Source organism: Podarcis muralis, chromosome 6, assembly GCF_964188315.1.
Source record: "Podarcis muralis chromosome 6, rPodMur119.hap1.1, whole genome shotgun sequence".
NCBI lineage: Eukaryota > Metazoa > Chordata > Lepidosauria > Squamata > Lacertidae > Podarcis > Podarcis muralis.
Window position 1 is genome coordinate 42,845,392 of NC_135660.1, and position 20,241 is coordinate 42,865,632.

At 45.5% G+C, this 20,241-nt stretch overlaps 1 protein-coding gene across 4 annotated transcripts in view; it reads left to right on the forward strand.

Moving 5' to 3' along the window:
- The window catches only part of KCNIP2 (potassium voltage-gated channel interacting protein 2), a 106,461-nt gene that overhangs the window by 62,592 nt on the left and 23,628 nt on the right, over positions 1-20,241 (forward strand). Inside the window, exon 1 of one of the 4 annotated variants that reach the window (XM_077930158.1) lies at positions 16,658-17,291. The exons of the other annotated variants lie outside the window; for them this stretch is intronic. Within the exon in view, the coding sequence (XP_077786284.1) occupies positions 17,189-17,291 (103 nt within the window). The 5' untranslated portion in view covers positions 16,658-17,188. Of the gene's footprint in view, positions 1-16,657; positions 17,292-20,241 lie in introns of those variants that run through there. 4 annotated transcript variants of the gene reach the window in all.

Genomic DNA, 20,241 nt, shown 5'->3' on the forward strand with positions numbered 1-20,241 from the left:
ACAGTGGTGCACTTATGACAACACAGGCTACACGTAGAAAAGTCATAGCTCAGTGGTAGTGGATTTGCCTTGCATGCAGAAGGTCGCAGGTTCAATCCCCAGCAGGGAAAGGCTGTCTGAAACCCCGGAGAGCCACTGTTAGTGTAGACAATATTAAGCTAGATGGACCAATGGTCTGATTCTGTATAAGGCAGTTTCTTGTTATCCTAAGTGCTTTGAACATTTGAAGATGCTATAATATTATACAGTAGTATTATTAGGCCAAAGGGTGAGCGACTGAGCCCAGACCCCTGGACATTGTCATCTGCTTCACATATAGATCACAAAAGGATTGTGGCGAAGGGCTGGAGGAGGCAATGTTGCTTGTGTATGCTGCATTTCAGGGACTTATATTTGGGGGATTATCTTTGTTGTGCTAAAGGTAAGTCCTTATGCACCTCAGGTGAATCATATCTGGTTAGTGTTCAGAGAGAGACTTACAGACCCCTAAGGATAAATAAATACACCTGTTTCCTCTTGGTCTGTCTGTGTTGTAAAAATGCAGTAACTTCGTGAGTGAAGGAGGAAAATTCTCCCTCTCTGAAATGGAAGAAGGTGACACTGTTTATTCCTGTGGGTTACCCAGTGGTGACATGAAGTGTTTGGACTGTTACTCCCAGGTACCCCTTTAGTTTAACAGAGATTGCTTTCCCCCATGCCTGTCTTTGATATCAGCCAACTATTGTTTGTTTGTTGCTGAGAACATCTGCAGCTAAGGAAGCGTTCTGTCTAACCAGAAAGTTTGCTTCCTTCATTTTAAACACTAGGCTGGATTGCTGCCTCTCAGCTTTGATGCAATGAATACTGCTAGTAAAACACTTCCTTCAGTCACTGCTGAAATTTCAGAGCAAAGCTATTTTGGCATCTGGAGGTGGGTGAAGCTTAACTGATCACACTCATGCGTGTGCGCACACATGTGTGCACACATACAGACTTCAGAGACATAGTGCTTCTTAATTGGCACCTCATGCCTCCCGGAGAAGAGTTGCAGCAAAGTTTGTAGATAGGGCTGGGGTAGACCCCTGGCAGAAAGCTTGGAGGACTGCTGCTAGTGAATTTAGACTAGGGGTGTCTTCCAGATGTTGATGGACTACAACTCCTATCATACCCAGCCAGTGTAGCCAGTGGTCAGGGATGATGGGAGTTGTAGTCCGACAACATCTGAGGACCCATTTGAAGAAGGCTGATTCTAGACAATGCTGATCAAGATGAGTCAATGGTCTGAGAGTATAGGGCAGCTCCCTGCCGACCATTTACTCCCTGGGTGGGGCACGAAACTCCTCTGTATTGATATCTAACCAAGGTTTCAGAACAGTGAGCCCTGCTACTCTAAACAGTTGGCTTAGGGAGAGGAAGGAAGTGTGTGTGAGTAAGAATTAAATTTGAAAGACCATAAGAAGTTGCCATAGATGAAGATGGACACTCCTGGCCTCCATATCTTACCTTGGGGGAGATTTGAGCTGTGGAGGGAGTAACTGCTTCTTCAAGCAGGCAAAAAGCAAAGCAGAAACCCAGCTACTTCTGCGCATTCATTTAATGTGCAGTTTAATTAAGCACAATTTAATATCTTCCCATTCATTATATATAAAGCTCCGTGGGGAGGGGGGAGGGAAGCCCCAAACTGCCAGGTGGCAACCCTTGCTGTGGGACAGAGGTGGCCTCCGTTTGTGGGGTGGGGGGTAGTGAGTTCACACAGGAAGATCCAACGCAGTAGGTCCTGATCCTGGCCAAGTAGCTCACCTTCCCCTTCTCCAATGCTCACCCCACTGGGCTCCCCCCGGGCCAGCCAGTTATTTTTAGACAGGCGCCATGTGTTGGAAGGAGAACAATTAATGTAATTGGTTTGGGGAGCCTCGTTTGTGCACGGGGCCGAGAGTGGCTCTGAATCTGCCTGGAAGAGGCTGGCACCAACGTAGCAGAGGACCGGGGGGAGCCAAGGGAAAGCAGGGTGGGCAACGCATCTGGCATGGAGACATGGAGAGGGAAACGCCACACAGTGACAGCCTCTTGTATGCCTCCCTTATTGTCATCCTCCTGGTCATGTCCTACTGGTTCACGACCAAGTGCTTCAAGATCCTCAGTGGCATCGAAGGTAATTTGTGGGCTGCGGGGGGTGGAGGGTGTCTGGTGGAAAGGAAGTGCTGAAGGCAAACCCCAGGTGGAAACGCTGGAAATTGGGAGGAAAGGGGTTTCTTGCCGCATAGCAGGCAGCAAGGATTAGGGACTCCCAGCTCCTTTACAGCCGCAGTGTCTTCTCTTTTTCTTCTTCTGCAATTGCTTTACTCTACCTGCACTTTTCTTCCTTCCCTGGGTCCCTGATCTCTTAGCATGTCAGCTGTGGGGTACCCAGTTCCCCTCAGTTTGTAAAGTCCCCATACCTGTGCACTGATCCGTGTTCCCAAATTAACACATGGTCTAATGTGGTAGTCTTCAGCGTTTTGAGACCCAGGACCCGCTTTTAGTCCAAACATTCATTTGGGGGTCTACTTCTTAATCTTTTACCGTATTTTTGCATGGTGGTAGTACTCCTGTTGTGGCCCACCTTGGATTCAGCTGCAACCCAATAGTGGGTCCCAACTCACCAGCTGAAGACCAGTGGTCTAATGGACAGCCTTGGGGCTTAAATTCCTAAAGGGAGACTTTGGAGAACCGCAGAAGGTCATCATCCTCTGACCTGTGGCAGGGTTTTTCCCCATCTAAACCCTGTTGTATTGTGTCTAGTTATGGTTACTTAGAGGTAGGAGAAAGCACTCTGCACATGCTCTTAACCTGATCTTTGTGCTTCTGAATTGAGCATCCGAGATCAAATGCTTTGTGTGTTCAGCTCTAGTTGACTTCTGGAGTTGCTCTTGCTGAATGGGATGCTCCCTGAATAATTGTCCTTTGATTCTGAACTCTGAGTGATTTTCACAATATAGAGTAGGGAAATTAGCTTTCCCCAGTTCTGAAGTGGGAATAATAGGTCTTAGGTGCTGTGAGTTCCATAAGCACCAGAAGTTGTTGGTGTGGGTGTGATGGATGCCACTGCCTTAACTTCGCTGGACTTTAGCGTACAGTTTATGACCAGATGACATATTGTGCTCCTTTCCATCATGTTGGCACACTGTAATGCCAGCAATGTTTGTGGAGGTTGGGGTTATGGGTAGGAAAGAATGGCACTTTGTAGTCCGTTCTTTGGATCATGTTGTAGTTCTTGGTTCTTTTGGCAGAACACTGCAGTTTGTTGCTGTTGTTGTCTGAGAAGCTTCATCAGGGTGGTTCTTCTGCCAGTTATACAGTATGATTTTATACATGCACAAAACGGCAGGGAACAGATTAAGAAAAGTGAAGGTGAAGACAAGGACTAGTTTGGAGCTGTCCACAGGCAGAGTGAGGTATGGGCTTTGGCTGCAATCTTACCTGCTAGACCAGGGGTCAGCAGACTTTTTCAGCAGGGGGCTGGTCCACTGTCCCTCAGACCTTGTGGGGGGCTGGACTATATTTGGGGGGGGCGCGAAATGAATTAATTCCTATGCCCCACAAATAACCCAGAGATGCATTTTAAATAAAAGCACACATCCCACTCATGTAAAAACACGCTGATTCCCGGACCATCCACAGGCCGGATTTAGGAGATGATTGGGCCGGATCTGACCCCCGGGCCTTAGTTTGCCTACCCATGTGCTAGACCAATGAACTACTAGGCAGTTGTGCCTGGTACATGCGTAGAGAGGGATGCAAGGCACATGCAGAGAGAGAGAGAGAAACTGACCTGAGAAGGAGATGGTGCTTTTGAAAGAAAAAGAAGATGGCAACCCTGGTTATGATAATGGATAGTACCAGTTGCTGTAGAGGCTGAAAATCCATTCCAGAAGGACAGCTTTTTGTTTTTTTAGTTTAGAGAAAGGAGAAAGTACAGGGGACACGAAAGAGGTGCATTAAGATTATACATGGTGTGGAGAAAGTGGATATTTTTTCTCCCTCTTTTGTAGTACCAGAACTCCAGGACCATCCAATGAAGCTCAGAAGATTCAAGGCAAACATAAGAAAGTCCTTCTTCACACCGTCACATAGTTAAACTGTGCAGTTTGCTCACACAAGATGTAGTCGTGGCCACTGACTTGGATGGCTTTAAAAGCAGACAAGCACCTGGAGAAGAAGGCTTGTAGCCGGTGACTCCTAGCCATGATGCCTCTGCTTTGCCTCCACTGTTAGGGGCATGATGCCTCTGAATGCCAGTTGCTGGGAATCAGAAGTGGAGAGAGTGCTATTGCACTCAAGTCCTGCTTGCGGGTTTCCTATAATGGCCATCTGGTTGGCCACTGTGAGAGCAGGAAGTTGGACTAGAGGAGTCTTTGGCAGGACTCTGTGCTTGTGAGCACAGGGGCCAGGATATGGCCTGAATGGGGAAAACCTGGGCATTTCTGCCCCCCCTCCACCACAGGGCTCCAAATAGGCTTGCATTGTAGACTCTACACTGGTATTCTGTGTGCCCATAGTCCTTAGCTGCTTGACACGCATTTCCTTGTTCATTACATTTCTATCCTACCTTTCCTGCAAGGAGCTCAAGGCAGTATATGTGGTTCTCCACAACAACCCTGTGAGGCAGGTTAGGCTGAGAGATAGCTGCTAACCACACTGAGTGGGGACTTCAGCCTAGGCCTCCCCAGTTCTAATCTAACACTCTGGCTGTTATAGTCAAATGAGACCGACGTCAGCATCCAGTGGCAATCTCCCTAAGTGTGAACGTACTGAGAATGTAATTTTCAGGCAAGGTCCTCCATGCCTTCAATTAGTCCTGCTGTGCCATTTCTTTCAAATGCTTTTAGACACAGCTGCGGACTAGTTTCTTGGCAGGGACCCTGCCTGCCATGCCCATTTGGAGCAGGAAGTGGGGTTTCTTCAGCAGGAGCAGCAGCTGTGTTTCAGACAACAGAGGTGTCGCACGAAATACAACAGGGATGGGGAACCTGTGGCCCTCCAGACATTGTTGGATTCCAGTTCCCATCAGCCCTCTGCCAGCATGGCCCAATGATCAGGGATGATGGGAGTTGTATGCCAGAAACATCCAGAGGGCCACAGGTTGCCCCACTCCTGAAATACAGAATCAATACCTTCTAACTTTAATGTAGCTTTCAGTGCATCCAAGTTCCCTGCCTCAGAAGGTGCAAAGAGGAGGCCGCAAGCTGTGGGGCCCAATGCATTAAGAGGGTGCAACCAACAGAGAGAGAAAGAGGGAGGGTGGGTGGGTGCCTGCCAAGTGCTGCCACTTAAAAGCTCAAGAGCAAAGCGAAAGCAAACTGGACAACATTTCAGAGTCTCATCTCTTCTTTCCACCCCCAGATTTATGGGCTCAGTATTCTATACTGACAGAAGCATTTGTTGGTAATTCATTTGTGAATTTGCTACTTGCTATTAATGAATTCAGAGTGATGTCGCTTATTTGTTATAAATAATTTCTGAAGCACTTCAGTATGTCAGGTGCTTTACTACTCGTCATCTCACTTGCCTCTCTGTCCCTGTGAAGTAGGTCATTGCAATTCCCATTATAAGGACAATAAGTCAAGACTGAAGTCCTTTCTGCAGGATCAAACAAAAGTGCCCCAGCCACATTTCCTGATTTGTGTGATGCTCTTGCAAATTTGAATCCAGTGCTAAGAGTGCACTATTGCTGCTGTTTCTCCTTTCCCCCTTTTTGGAGAAACTCCCACTAACTACATGTAGTCCATCACACAGTGGTGCCAGGGCAAGTCTTCAGAACAGGAGTCCAGGGCCTCACTCAGCGGAATGGGTAGCCCCCTCACCACAGGGTGAAGGAAGAGAAGCAACATACATTGCCATCTAAGAACCCCTACCCACTCAAAAAACAATTAAGTCCTGTTTCTAACATTTGCCAGCAAAGGAGGGAGGGAGGGAAGAGAGGAAGGAAGGAAGCATCTCATGGATGCTGTCATTCAAGGTTGATGGGAGTTGCAGTCCAATACAACTCCCCGACCATTGGCCATACCAGCTGGAGCTGATAAGTGTTGGAGCCTGACCACCCAAAAGCTTCCCCATTCCTGATGTACCAAGAAGATTCATGCATTGACCACGGGAGTTATATTTGATGGCCCCCAATGTCTCTCCCAATTCATGCTTCTGTGAACTCAAGGCAGCAATGAGAGCTGGTGGATGGATGGATGGGTGTAATTTTGATGCCTTTGCTGTTTACTTCAGTTTTAGTTGCTGTTGTTTGGATGAATGTGCCAGTGCTAGAATTGTGCACAGTTCCCAGCAACATGGGAGCCAGGCATGGACTTGTGACCTGAGGCAAGAGGGCTGCAGGCAAATGAAGACTAAGGCTAGACACCAGGTTTTAGGACACAGTAGGTCAGGGGCTGTGAAGAAGACTGGAGAGAGAAGCTTATTCGGTATTCTATACTGTCTACAATATGTTTGTCCACACTGAACATACACAGCTATTGAGATTGCCATCTGTGCAAAGTGTCACATTTTTTCAGGTCTTATATTTCTAATATGGGGGAGTGTAGGAGTGATGTCCCTGAAACATAAGGCCATCTTCCATGAAAGGCATGTGAACTGTGTTCAGCAAAAAAAAGTAATTCTGGAGAAAAGTGGAATATGTATGTCCTGTATTAACCAAAAAGGAGGCATTCTGAAAAGTGTAAGCCATTGAAAAACCACAGAAGTGAAGTATTCAGTCTATCTTTTGCTATTGTCTGACCAGACACAACTTGTGTAGACAGCTCCTTGGAAGTGCTGATCAACTAGCATTCTTCATCTCTCACTGGGATGACATATATACTGCAATTTGTTCTAATTTGAAGTTTTATCAGAATGCTTTGATTGGTTTCCAGAAGCACCTGGCTCCTGAGATTATAAACTATACCTGGAAATAGGAACAGAAAATGTAACCCACATACGCTTCAACCTGCTTGATCTATTCTTTAGAAGAGTGGGCCATGAGATCCTTATGAGTTAAATAAGAAAGGAGTAATTAGGCTTCACATCAGTTTCGAGTTGTGGGATGGGAGGGTGGGAGGGAGTGTGTGGGAAGGTGGGGGTGGGGATGTATGGTGTATGTGACCCATCTCTATTTATCTACATAGATCCAGTTACAGATAGGTAGCCGTGTTGGTCTGCCATAGTCAAAACAGAAAAAAATCCTTCCAGTAGCACCTTAAAGACCAACTAAGTTAGTTCTTGGTATGAGCTTTCGTGTGCATGCACACTTCTTCAGATACCACACTATCTGAAGAAGTGTGCATGCACACGAAAGCTCATACCAAGAACTAACTTAGTTGGTCTTTAAGGTGCTACTGGAAGGATTTTTTTCTGTTTTATCTACATAGAATTAGCTTAAATACATGGTGTGGCGATGTCAGCAGTCTTGAGCAGGGTGCTAGGGTGAAAGCAATTAAAAATTAAGGTTGCAGAGATTTTTTTGAGCTTTAAATTTGGGCATGAAAATTAAGCTACCCTTATTCAGGAAGAGGGGGATGTGATTATTAGTGGTCTTTTGCATCATTTTCCTTCATGCCTTCTGTCATGCCTCTGCTAGAGGAGTCCTCCTCAGCTGAAAAATTGCTGCTCCCTGGGGGGAACCATATGGAGGAAGAAGTGAGGCAGACCCAGGCCTATCAGACTAGACTGGTTAACATCCCAAGCCTGGGCTGAGCCACCTCCAAGCCCTGCTAAGCTATGTACCAAGGAATGCAGGAGTTGTTTCTCCAAACAGGTGGTGCCCAATCCTACATTTAAAGCCTGAATCTCTTGTGTCTGTAGTGCGTTGCTAAATGCTACGTTCCAGATTCCTCTGCTACATAATGCTGTTCTCTACTTTAGTTCTTACCAGACTCTCCCTTCTCTTCCTGAATTTCCTCTAGGCTGCCTACTTCCCGATTTCCTCTAGGCTGCGTTGTCACATGCGTGTCCTTCATTTCACCATCCAGGTTTCCAAAGTATGGATGGTGGGCTGCTGTGGGAGTGATGAAATCCACTTGGCCACTTTATAGCTATGAAAGCACGGTGGTGTGAGGAATATTGTCCCAAGTCAGTGTCACTAGCTCCCACTAATGTGGTGCCAGACTATTATTGTCTTAAGGGTCCCCGAGTAGATGTGGGTCCCCAGATGTTTCTTGCATACCACCCAAGTCCTTGCACAGCACCCCCTGAGTTCTGCTTCATCTACCTGAAAAGCATCCACCCCACAGAACCCCTACAAATAATGCAGGATGTTAGAAGGAATTTTGCTCTTGCATTTGGATCTGAGCAGCTTGCCGTTTCAGCACCCTGGACAGTTCATGTGCTTCATTACCAGGCACATAAAAGGCCTCATTATTTTAAGAAACATTTTTAAAAGAAAAATCTGTGAAAAGGAGGGTAGGAACAGAAGGTATCTACAGCCAAATACAGAGAATTCACCCCTGTGAGATTAAATGCTTAACTCTTCACAATCCCAACCAAACCATGGCCTTCCTTTGAAGCTTCATTTCCCTACATAGTTTTGCAATTAATATGCTACAGATTTGTGGAATGGAAAGGGTGATTCAATTTAGGGCTCGGCTGCGTTCAGAGACAAGAATAGGCTCGGTCGTAAATCCTTTTAATGTTATCTCCCCTGACTTCCCAGAGTTCTTTTGCTCACCTGCATGGAAAGATGACTTGCTAAAGCAAAGACGAATTTATAATAATTGTGAATTAGATTGGAGAATCGGTGCAACGATAAGCCTTAGCAGGCTAATACGTCATTTTGCATGCTTCTGCATTTGCAGTATTAATTTTGCAGCTACAACAAGTGACACCTTGGTCACAGATAAGATGGAACCATATGTAATGGCAAACTAATAACAAACCCTTTTTAAAACAAAACAAAACAAAAAACCTTCACTGTTTCAAGGAGTGTGTATTTAAAATCACACATTCATTAAAGAGAGAAGTACTTTATTGCATATGTAGGCATTGAATGGATCCAGCAATGTGGAATCTTCCTTGACTTTAGCCCACATGTTTGAATAGTTGCTCCAGGTTCTTGATCACTGTAGGCAAGTATTGCTCTTAACTTCGCTTGAAGAAGTTTCCCCCTTATTGTCTCTGGTGCTTCCAGACAAGTTGCTGCATCATTTACATTCCAGTCTCATTTCCCATATGACATTCATGAGGTAAAGTAGGGATGGGGAAACCGTGGCCCTCCAGATGTTGCTGGATTACAACTCCCATCATCCCTGATAATAATAATAATAATATAATAATAATAATTTATTATTTATACCCCGCCCATCTGGCTGGGCCTCCCCAGCCACTCTGGGCGGCTTCCAAAAGAATATTAAAATACTGTGATACATCAAACATTAAAAGCATCCCTAAACAGGGCTGCCTTCAGATGTCTTCTGAATGTCAGGTAATTATTTATCTCTTTGACATCTGGTGGGAGGGCGTTCCACAGGGAGGGCGCCACTACCAAGAAGGCCCTCTGCCTGGTTCCCTGTAACTTGGCTTCTCGCAGTGAGGGAACCGCTAGAAGGCCCTCGGTGCTGGACCGCAGTGTCCGGGTAGAACGATGGGGGTGGAGACGCTCCTTCAGGTATACTGGACCAAGGCCGTTTAGGGCTTTAAAGGTCAGCACCAACACTTTGAATTGTGCTCGGAAATGTACCCTGACCATTAACCATGCTAGCTGGGGCTGATGGGAGTTGGAGTCCAACAACATTTGGACTGCCACAGGTTCCCTACCTATGAGGTAGAAGGTGTGTTTTGTATGAATCAGTGTGGATTACTCAACCTTTAACATCCTTTCAGAAGGTTAACCCTGTGAGTCCATTGCAGCACAAACAACAAAAGTACTTGCGGCACCTTAACCTATGTAAACCACTGAACAATAGTCATTTTCCTTTTGTGGCAAAGGGGTTACATTTTCAATGCATATTAATGCGTGAGTCGGAACTTAAATGCACTGCTGATTGTGAATAGAAATGTTAGGTAGTAAATGTTCTAACTAAATGAATGTGCTTTAGAATCTTGTTATTCATATGTGTCTGAACGTGCATGTTTCATGAGAAACTATTTTGCGTTTGACAGCCACTATGATGGTTGGCAGCGAGATAATTTACATTCTGATGTTTAAAATTTGTTTGGTGGTTCCACAACAAGATGACCAGCTTTACAAAAAAATAATAATAAATGCTTTTAATAGTCTTCTACTTTTTTGGAGATTTCATGCCAGCCAAGTGCATTAAGTAGTGTTGTGGTTTTTTTCAAAAGAAAAGAAAGAAAGCTCAAAATGTTTTATCTGCCTGAAGCACAAAAACAGTTCTGTTTAGTAATTCTGAAGGTTTTGGCCTTGGTTATTGCTAGGAAACCTGAGCAAGGGAGGTTTCCAGATGGAGGAAGGAGAGAAGATTCCTGGCACATGGCAGGGGAAAGATCTGATCTGAAGCCAGGGATTAGCAAGATGTGCTACAAAGGGATGCTGAACTACTGTATATGCTCTTATTTGTGGTTGTCCAGGTAGACTTTAGCCACCAGAGGGTGTAATGAAGCTGCATTTTAGAGCAGTGCTTTTGTTTTGTTCTGTATCTTCCCAAATATCATTCTGGCCATATTTAGAATTTTGTTAATCCCTTGAATAAATTGCACTAAGCCTTTGTTCTCCTGCCTTTGTAGTTTTGTAGCTTTGTTATGTGCAAAATCTCTGTTCCCCTCTGCTTTGACTATTTGCTATCTTGTTATTTTTATTTATCTTGTTCTGTATTATCCACCTTGTACTAATCTTCCCAAGCACTAATGCTAAACAAGCAAACAACATGTTAACAATAAATCATTGGAGCATGAGATCCCACTAACCCACATCTCCTTTGCAGCACCTGCCATGGGGACAACAGATCACAGCACTGTTGATTAATCTGGAATTATTCCTGGATCTGTGCTTGCAGTCCAACTCCATTCTAAGTATGCCTGGAAAGAGTGGGAAATCTTTTGCATTTAATCACCCATACTGTGTGAGAACAACAAGGTATTTAAAAGTTGTTAAGGAGTAACACTATCATGTCATGTGATCCTGTATGTGTATGCCCACAGGTGGCTCTGGGGTGACCTTAATTTATGGGTCTTGTTCTTCAAGTGGACTTTTCAAAGTGGCTAATTCTCAGATTGCCTCCAGGCTGTCAGTATTTTGCGTGAGGGATTCAAGTTCCTACTGCAAGTTTAGGTTTGCACTCTGCGCACATAGTGGATAAATATCACTATTTATTTATTTAACTTTTTGCTGTTAGGAAAGTGACAGGGAAATGCACTGAAAAGTGTGAGATGAACAAATGACACAGGAAGATGGATAAAAAGTGCACAAGCAAATCAAGACAAATGCTCATTGTCATATAACCACCCCATAAACTGATCAGGACAAATGTTCAACAAAGACTGGACACATTTTGACCTTCTTCTCTGGAGGAGCCCGCGTTTTCATGCAGCGATAACATTTGACCACTAGAGGCCACTCTGGTGTGTGCCTGTGGGATCTTGCTGTCTCCTCCCCTCAAGCAGGGAGCCCAGACTGGATATTGACAGCAAAATTAGTGGCTTCAGAATGGAGCACAAAGAAGGTTGTTGGTGTTCAGGTCTTGGCTCGTGCATGCAGCAATCAATTTTCATCCATTCACACATCAATGTAAACAGCATCACTGGAGTATATGAGAAGGACCGGCTCCTAAGGTCCTGATGGGTTATAGACCATGGTGAATTCTGTTTTAAATTGAAAGCTAATTGGTAGGGAGGAGGATAATGTTGTTGCTCTTTGGATTCTTTTTTTAAAAACTGAGCTGAATGTTCTCTTGTACACCAAGGTTGCACTGGTGAGCAACTGTGGCACACAACCAGGGAAGGCATATGTGTGTGTGTGTATAGATTGCACATAGTTGGTTTGTTGCTACTCCTCACTAATGATATCTTGTACCATATGCAATATTTGTTTATCCATTAGACATCCAAAGCTATTGAGATTGCTTCTGTGGAAAGTGTCACATTTTCTCATGTCTGAAATATCTAATATGGGTAGGTGGGAGTAATGTCCCTGCAATATAAGGGCATCGGCCATGCAAGACCATGTTAAACAACAAAAAGTAATTCTGGAGAAAATGGGAATAATGCATGTCCTGTATATTAACTTCATTAACCAAAATTGAAAAACCACAGAAATGAAGTGTTTAGTTTGTCTTTTGTTATCTCCTCATGTTTTAAGTTCTCCAGCAGTCTTAAGTCCATTGCTTAACAAGACACAACTTGGAAGTGCTGATCAAGTAACACTCTTCATCTCACTGCGATAACATATATATTGCTGTTTGTTCCAATCTGCAGTTTTATCAGAATGCTTTGATTGCTTTCCAGAAGCACCTGGCTCCTGAGATTGCGAACTATACCTGGAAATAGGAGCAGGAAATGTAACCCCCATACACCTAACCTGCTTGCCTTAATATTCTTTAGTAGAGTGGGTCATAAGATCCTTATGAGTTAAATAAGAAAGGAGTACTTAGGCTTCACATCAGCTTGGAGTTTCTTGTGCGTATGTGTACGATGTATGTGAACCATCTCTATTTATCTACATGGAATTAGCTTAAATACATGGTGTGGTGATGGCAGCAGTCTTGAGCAGAGTGCTAGTGTGAAAGCAATTAAAAATTAGTGTTGCGCTGATTCTTTTTTGAGCTTTATTTGTGTTGTGACCTGACTGTCCTTCATCTCATCATTCGGGTTTCAAAGGTGTGGCTGGTGGGCTGTTGTGGGAGTGATGTGATCCTCTTGGCAAAGCAAGGTGGGGTGAAGCACATTGTCCCAAGGCAGCCCCCACTAGAAACCACTAGCTACCACTAATTTGGTGCCAGATGTTTATTGTCTTGAGGGTTTCTAAGCAGGTGAAGTTCCCCAGATGCTTCTTGGATACCACACAAGCACTTGCAGAGCACCCTGTTCTGCTTCATCTATGTGAAGAGCACCCACCCCACAGACCCTCAGCACACAGTGGAAACAAGCCAAGAAGCCCTTGTTTCTATAAGAGTCCATTTAAGTTCAAAGGAAGGGGCAAGGTCAAAGAGAGCCTCTTGTCACACTCCCCACTTCTGTGTCTTATAACTACCTAAAGAATCTGTGGGTGTAACCTTCTGTTGGTGTTGCTGAACTCATGGCTATTATAGTCAGGATGATAATTGCTGTGTTGGCTTACATCTACTTTGACCTGCTCCTTTTGTTGGTGATGACCCTGTTCTGGTACCTCAACCCTAGTCATCCTTGTGCCCATAGCTTCCTGAAGCCCTTTTAACACTGTCCTGAGTTGGAACACGACAAGCCTCCGTTTGCATGGATTTAAGATGCACAGCAAGGTTGAGAACAGATCAGCCTCTCTTTGTGCCAAACTGACCTTGGCTTAGTTTGAAAGGAGTTGGCTGGTAGATGCGTAATTCTGTCTCACTGCTGGAATAGATTGCCTTTTGATAGACACTTTCCACTTCTGTGAGTTTTTATTCTATGTAAAGGAGCTGCTGCTGGACTAAGCAGTGTGCAGGATGACAGCACCCCATACTTTAGAGTGTATGGACTGTAGTGGACTATGGCTGACTTTGCAATAGCTTTTCATTTAAGGGGATAAATGCTGCCTTCACATTATCTGCCTGAAGGCTACTGGTTCCAGAGCTTCTGTCTCCTATTTCCTATTTTGTGTGTGTGTGTGTGTGTGTGTGTGTGTGTGTGTGTGTGTAAGGTAAAGGACCCCTGGACGGTTAAGTCCAGTCAAATGTGACTATGGGGTTGCAACGCTCATCTCACTTTCAGGCCAAGGGAGCTGGTGTTTGTTCACAGACAGCTTTCCGGGTTATGTGGCCAGCATGACTAAACCACTTCTGGAGCAATGGAACACCATGATGGAAACCAGAGCACATGGGAAAACTGCTTACCTTCCCACCACAGCGGTACCTTGTTATCTACTTACACTGGAGTGCTTTTGAACTGTTAGGTTGGCAGGAGCTGTAGATATACAGTTGGCAATGCACATACATAATTATAAATCCTGATCTAATAGCAAGAGGTAGTTTTTAGTGTTGTAATTCACTACATACAGTATTTGACCTGGGTGCCAGCCCTACTGTCACAAGGATCATACAAAGATTCCCCAACCCCTCCCACATACATGAACATTAAGGAGGAGGTGGGATTTTGTTGTGTCCTGAGGCTGCATTGAGATAACAGTATATCTGGCTTTTGGCACCTGTTAGCACTCTGCCTGGTGTGCTCTGGTCCATGGGGTCACGAAGAGTCAGACACGACTAAACGACTAAACAACAACAACAAAGCACTTGGCTTCCCTGCAAAAAGGCCTACTCTCTGCGTTTAGCTGTGTAGCTGCTCAAGTTCCGGGATCTCCCCCACACATTCCTTTGTGTCTTTCAACAGGGAATCTCTGCTAAATGAGTTTGCACATTTTACCCCTTTTGTAAGGACAGATGCTGTGCATCATCATCAACACTGCTTTGTGAATGGTTACTAATGATTTTACATACATTTAACTCAGCCTTAACGTACAAGTTACAGTCTGCGCTCTCTTATTTCCCCACCTCCCTCTGACTTCACAGCTCATATTCTTTCCTCTCCACAACTGTGTGTATGTACTGCTAATTTAGGGTAACACTTTTGTGCATCTAAAGAAGTGGACGCTAGTCCATGAAAGCTTATGCCTGGCAGGAGGGATTTCTCGGACGGAATGAATGCACTAGAATGAGAGAGCGAGGCTAGCGTAATCCAGCCCTGCAGAGTTGCAGAGCAAAATCTCCTGACCTGTTGGTGTTTGGCGGGGTGAGGGAGAGTAGGAGGAACCTCCAGATCCACCAGGGATCTGTACCCAGTTCCTCTTCTCCTTTGGACTCAACATTTGGAAAGAGATGCAAAGTGACTAGAGGGATGAGGATGACACATACACTGACATCTCTACTCACTATCCCATTGGTATAAGTGCACTCTTCTCTTCTGCTCTGTAATAAGAGTGGCTGGCTGGACTGGGGTGCAGAGTTGTCTCTGATGAGCGATAATAACCAATGGTTTGTGGAGATTAAGGAATTAACTCTCGCAATGGGAGAATCATTGGCCTGGGCAACCCTTGCCCTCTTCCAGCAGGCCACAGTTGAGGCTCTTGTTTCAGGTTTCGTCTATCTGAAGTGCAGGCGCCAATGCCAGGCTGGCAGCCTCCCCTGGGCTCTGCTGGTATGAGTAATATGCAGAGCCTGGGTAGGCCCTCCCCCTCCCCTGAATCCTGGCACCAGGCCCTGGCATTTTTCTTGACTCTGGTTCAGGCACGTCCAGTTCTACAAATGAAAGGCTTAGCCAGTCAGAAACTGCCAATGCTGCTGCTCAGTAAGCTGTTAAGATCTGGGCACTTCTAGGTATGTGTGGTGACAAAAATATAGACCAGGTGGGTGAGAAGGGCTAAGGGAGAACAGCCACAGCACAACGGAGGTGTCTAAAAGCTGGGGCTGAAGGAGTTTGGGGCACAGTCTGGGAAACACCCAGAAGTGGTAGAACTTGTACCTGGGATATTGGATGCTCCTATTCTCCACTCTTCTCCCTCCTTAGGCAGGGATAGGAATGGATTTGAAAGCTAGTCAGGTATTTTAGATGCCAATCAGGTTGATGGCTGGGGGAAAAACTTGCATACCTTTGGCAACGTCTTTGTTAGTGCCGTTTTTGCTGACTGTGGATTTAAAAAAACAACAATCAGGCAGTAGAAAAAATAAATAGAAGTATCTAGAAGGTGAACAAGTAGGGGACCTGTCAGGTGTTGGCAGGCTATTTTTATTGCCATGCTGCTACTTTTATATCCTTTGACAAACCCTTCCCCTCCCCATGCCAGGCAATCAATAGCTTTCTGAATATTGGTGCGCGTAGTGTATTTCTAGTGTCTGCTTTGGGCCCTGGCTATCAATTTACAGGTAGCGGCTGAAACAACATCAGTAAATATACCTGACTGCTGCCAGCTGCAAAGCAGGCTGCTTTCTCCTCTGGCACTAGAATTCCACCCCCAGGCCAGCTCTCCCCTTGGCGTCTGTGGGGCAGCATTGGGGAAGAAATTCTGAAGGCTTGGATGCTGCCTCAGATAGGGATTCCTTCTGAAGTCAGGCATTGGGGGGGGGGGGTTTCCTTCTCTGTCCAGTGAGCTAGTTTATCATTACCCTCCCCTCTTGGTCTTGTGATACTATCAATCCTTACCCTTTTATCCAGCATGATATTTCTTAACCACCAACACACCCACACACCCTCCAAGCAGAGGCAGCTAGGATGCTCTACGTGATGGCGGAATTATCAAGGAGAACCATTGCAAAAATAAAATAAAAAGGAGAACCATGTAGGATGGTGGGAAGGACATTAAGAAATTGGTGGTCACCACATGGGCTAGCCTTGCTTAGCTGGGTGTTCTGGGGTGGACTCTCAGGCTGGGTTGAAGTTTTCCAGAGTATGTTGTCCTCCGCACATTTTAAGCTCTGTTGTTTCCTCTGCGGCAAGAGATGGGCAAGGGCAGTGCCTAGAGAGATACAGGTGTCCTCCCGCAGCAGTGCTGGGACTGGACATGTTGAGGCGTCACATGAGGGTCTCTCCCTGTTTAATGCCCCCTCCCATCTGCACTGAACTTTCCTGGGCACCAGCCAAGATCCTCTTAACTCTCCCATCTCCTTAGCAGCTGCATTAAGCAAATCGATTGTGTTGGTGTCATTGGGATGGGATGGGAGGGCAGGGCTCCTTCTGCACACATTCCTCCCCCCCCCTTGCATTTCTCTCTTGGCGCTGCTGCCACGCTCCCTCTCTCCCTCTCACTTTCATCTCTGCGAGCCAGGCAAGCGCAGCTCAGACTCCACTGCCTCAGACTTCGCAAACTCCCTGCCCTGCGCTGTGTGACCCTTTTCTCCCCTTAGCAGGCACAGCAATCTCTGTGCCCCTTGGGAGAGGGTCAGAGGTGCCCCTGGTGCTGTTCCTGATGGAGGCTGATCTTCAGCAGCAGGGTTGAAAGCAGCAGCACCGTTTCAAAGGGAATACAAGGACCCACGGGCATGTGGGTGACCCTGGCTGAACTGGGGTGAGTGAGGAGCTGGGAGAGCAGGCACGGGTGGGCTTGAGGGCCTTGATGCCATGAGTCCCCTTCACCATGAACCTGGAAGGCCTGGAGATGATTGCCGTGTTGGTGGTTCTGGTCCTCTTCGTCAAGGTGCTGGAGCAGTTTGGACTCTTTGAGCCTGTCTCCTTGGAAGGTAATGCACAGGGAAAGGGGTGGTGCTGGGGAACTGGCTCTGCTTAATCTGTACTCCTCTGGCTGGTTGTAGGGTGAGCCTTGATTAGCCAAATCTATCACTTTTGACAGGGCAATGGGTAGTCAAGTTTAGTTCAACAGTGGAGAGGGAGCCTCTGCTGCAACCCAGAAGGCTTTATTATCCCTTCGAAAATAAAAAATAATAATACTTGGATGGTCTCTAAGGGGCAATGAGAGTGTGGAAAGGGTCGTACACCTTTTGGAGTGCGTGCAGTTGAAGACTATGCTAAATACAGAGGATAAGCAGCAATGCCTATCCTTAAAGTGAGAACTGGAAACTAAAAGAAACTTGTACTTTGTGCAAAGTAAGAGAAAAGCTCTACACCAAATGGGTGAGCCTTGGGGGAAGTAGAACTTCAAAGCAGGCAAGTCATCTAAGCCACAAGCCTGTGTTGGACACAGTGTCCCCTGCCAGGGTGATGACTTCTTAAAGAGGCAGGAAACCATGGAACTTTCTTAACCCCATCTAGATCTGTAGCAAGTGGGTACGAGTGTGGCACCAACTTGGTGCCGCTAATACATGCGTTCACCTTGCATGCAAAAAACATTTTATGGGTGCATGCTTGGAGTGTGGACTGGTAAACAAGCATGGTGAACCTGAGCAGGAGAAGTGTGGCGGATGGCATTGGAAGGTGGAGGGGGCATTGTGTGTATGGGTTATTATGTTGATAGAGGTGGTAGCTTGCATTCTGTTGGCAATAAACACATGTGAAGCAGTAGTATTGGATGACTAGAGACAGGCACTGTGTGCTTATACTAGTCGGAAGTATTGATGAGCCCTGTATAACGATCTCTGTCTCTGTACAGTGCTTTGGTGTGGTGGACTCTGTGCAAATGCCCTTCTGCTTCAAGGTGTCAGCCCCTCTCTTCCTATGCTAGACTTCCTTGAGACTGGGCTTCTCTAGGCAACCTGTTTATTAAGCACTCATGCTAATTTGCTTGCACAGATCTTACCTGGAGCTTAGATTATGACCAGGCTTTATTAAGCATTCATTCTGATTTGTTTGCAAGAGGGGTCATGTGGCAATGAACATTCATCCTGATTAATAGGAAATGATCTTCTTACTAATCACTTGCTCATCCCATCCTTTTAAGTGCACTTCCTAGTCACTTTCTTAGCTGCAAAAAGTCTGCTTAAAAATAAATAAGCAGATTTGTTGCCCTGGGGCAACAGATCACTTTAATCCACTTCAACAGCACAAACCTAAATTTCCAGTATGCCCTTGAGTCTCTCCCTGAGAATAGTGCTTGTCTGGAGGAACCCATTGTCCCTCACTGAAGCACTTAGAAGAGGAAGATGCAGGAGGAAAAATGTTAACATAAGGACCCACAAAGGGGAGGAGGGAAGTCCATGGGAATTTATGGAAGTCTCTTTTCGTTTTGATTGCTTGACAATTGTTTGTAAATTTCAAAATCTGAAAATTAAATAAATTTATTTTTAAAAAAATAGAAGAGGAAGGGCTGTAACTCAGTGAAGCGCATGTGCTTTGCATGCAAAGGTTTCCAGGTTCAATCCCCACCATCTAGTACTGAGCTAGATAGACCAGTGATCTCACATGGTATAAGGAAGCCTCCAATATTCCTATAACATTGCAGAATGAAAATAATATGTGATGACGCCATATAAGGGTAATACTTTGACCAGGTGATTCGGTGGCTCACATGCTCTTTCTCCACTGTGGGCTCATTTGCACTTCTGCTTGTGCCATGCATGGAAGGACAGGTCTGTGTGGTTTTCCCCTTGCCCCGCTCCTCTGCAAGGGAAAAGCCATTCTTTAGTGACAGATTGGAACAAATGGCAATCAGGGAAACCCAAATTGCTGTTTGCTCAAATTGAAAAAGCAGAGTTTTCCCCAGGGGAAAGTGGCAGGATGAGAGGAAATGTGGCTAAGCCCTGAGTGTTGAACAAGTTGCCTGAGGTTGCTTGCCTGTAGGACTCTGGGCATTAGCCCTGAAAACCAATACAGTTCCAAGAAGCAGAGACAGGGAAATGAGAAAAGCAAGCAAGCCACTGTAGATTCTGCTTGGGCAAGAATGCTCTGTGCATAGTTTGACCCTTGTGTCACTTGCCTACTCCTGCCCTGTGACAGGCTGCTCCCAGAACTGGACTCCATTGCTTAGTATCATATTTTGGAGGAGATTTCTTGGTTCTGGGAGCTCATAAAGGATCTTTCCCACCCTTCCCCATTCATGGGACATTCCATTTTGTCTGTCCTTTTCACACTGTGTAAATAAGTTTGTTTCAGTTCCTACTTTCACCTTGGAAAAAACCAGTCCCATTTCCCCCACCCCTTTTGTGGAAAGGGGCAATTTAGGTGTCACAGAAGTGGATTACATGCTTTGCTGCAGCTATGGTGCTTTGCCTTTCATGGGTTTTCCATTCCTGCCTGCTTTCTCCACTGAGAGTTGGGCTTAACTCTGCCCCCTCCATTGTGCCTGCTGTGTTATCTCTTTGTGCAGACATTCTGGACAGAGATCTGTGGCTGCTCTACTTGTTGCTGCTTGAGATTGGGACTTCCCAGAGATTTATGTGTTGGATGACAGCATCCAGTTGCTTTGCAGATGACTTAGTTTGGGCTATAAATGATGTGCTCAGGGAGTGGAGTCTAATTCTTTGGCTGTTTGGTTTTTAGAATGGATTTGCTGCCTGAGAGGATGCAGATATTCAATAAGTGTCTACACAAGGAGAGAGATCATAGTCTGGCAGATAAAAATATGGCATATCCAAGGTTAACAAGTCACCCCAGTTGTCTGATGGTCGCACTTCTTCATAGCATGGCTGCAGAGCCAGTAAAACACCATCCTAGATGGCCCTATGAAGCACCTTTCACTTCGTCATCTATCTGTTTCACAACACTATTGTAGTCTGACCTCTTGTTTCCTGTGCATAG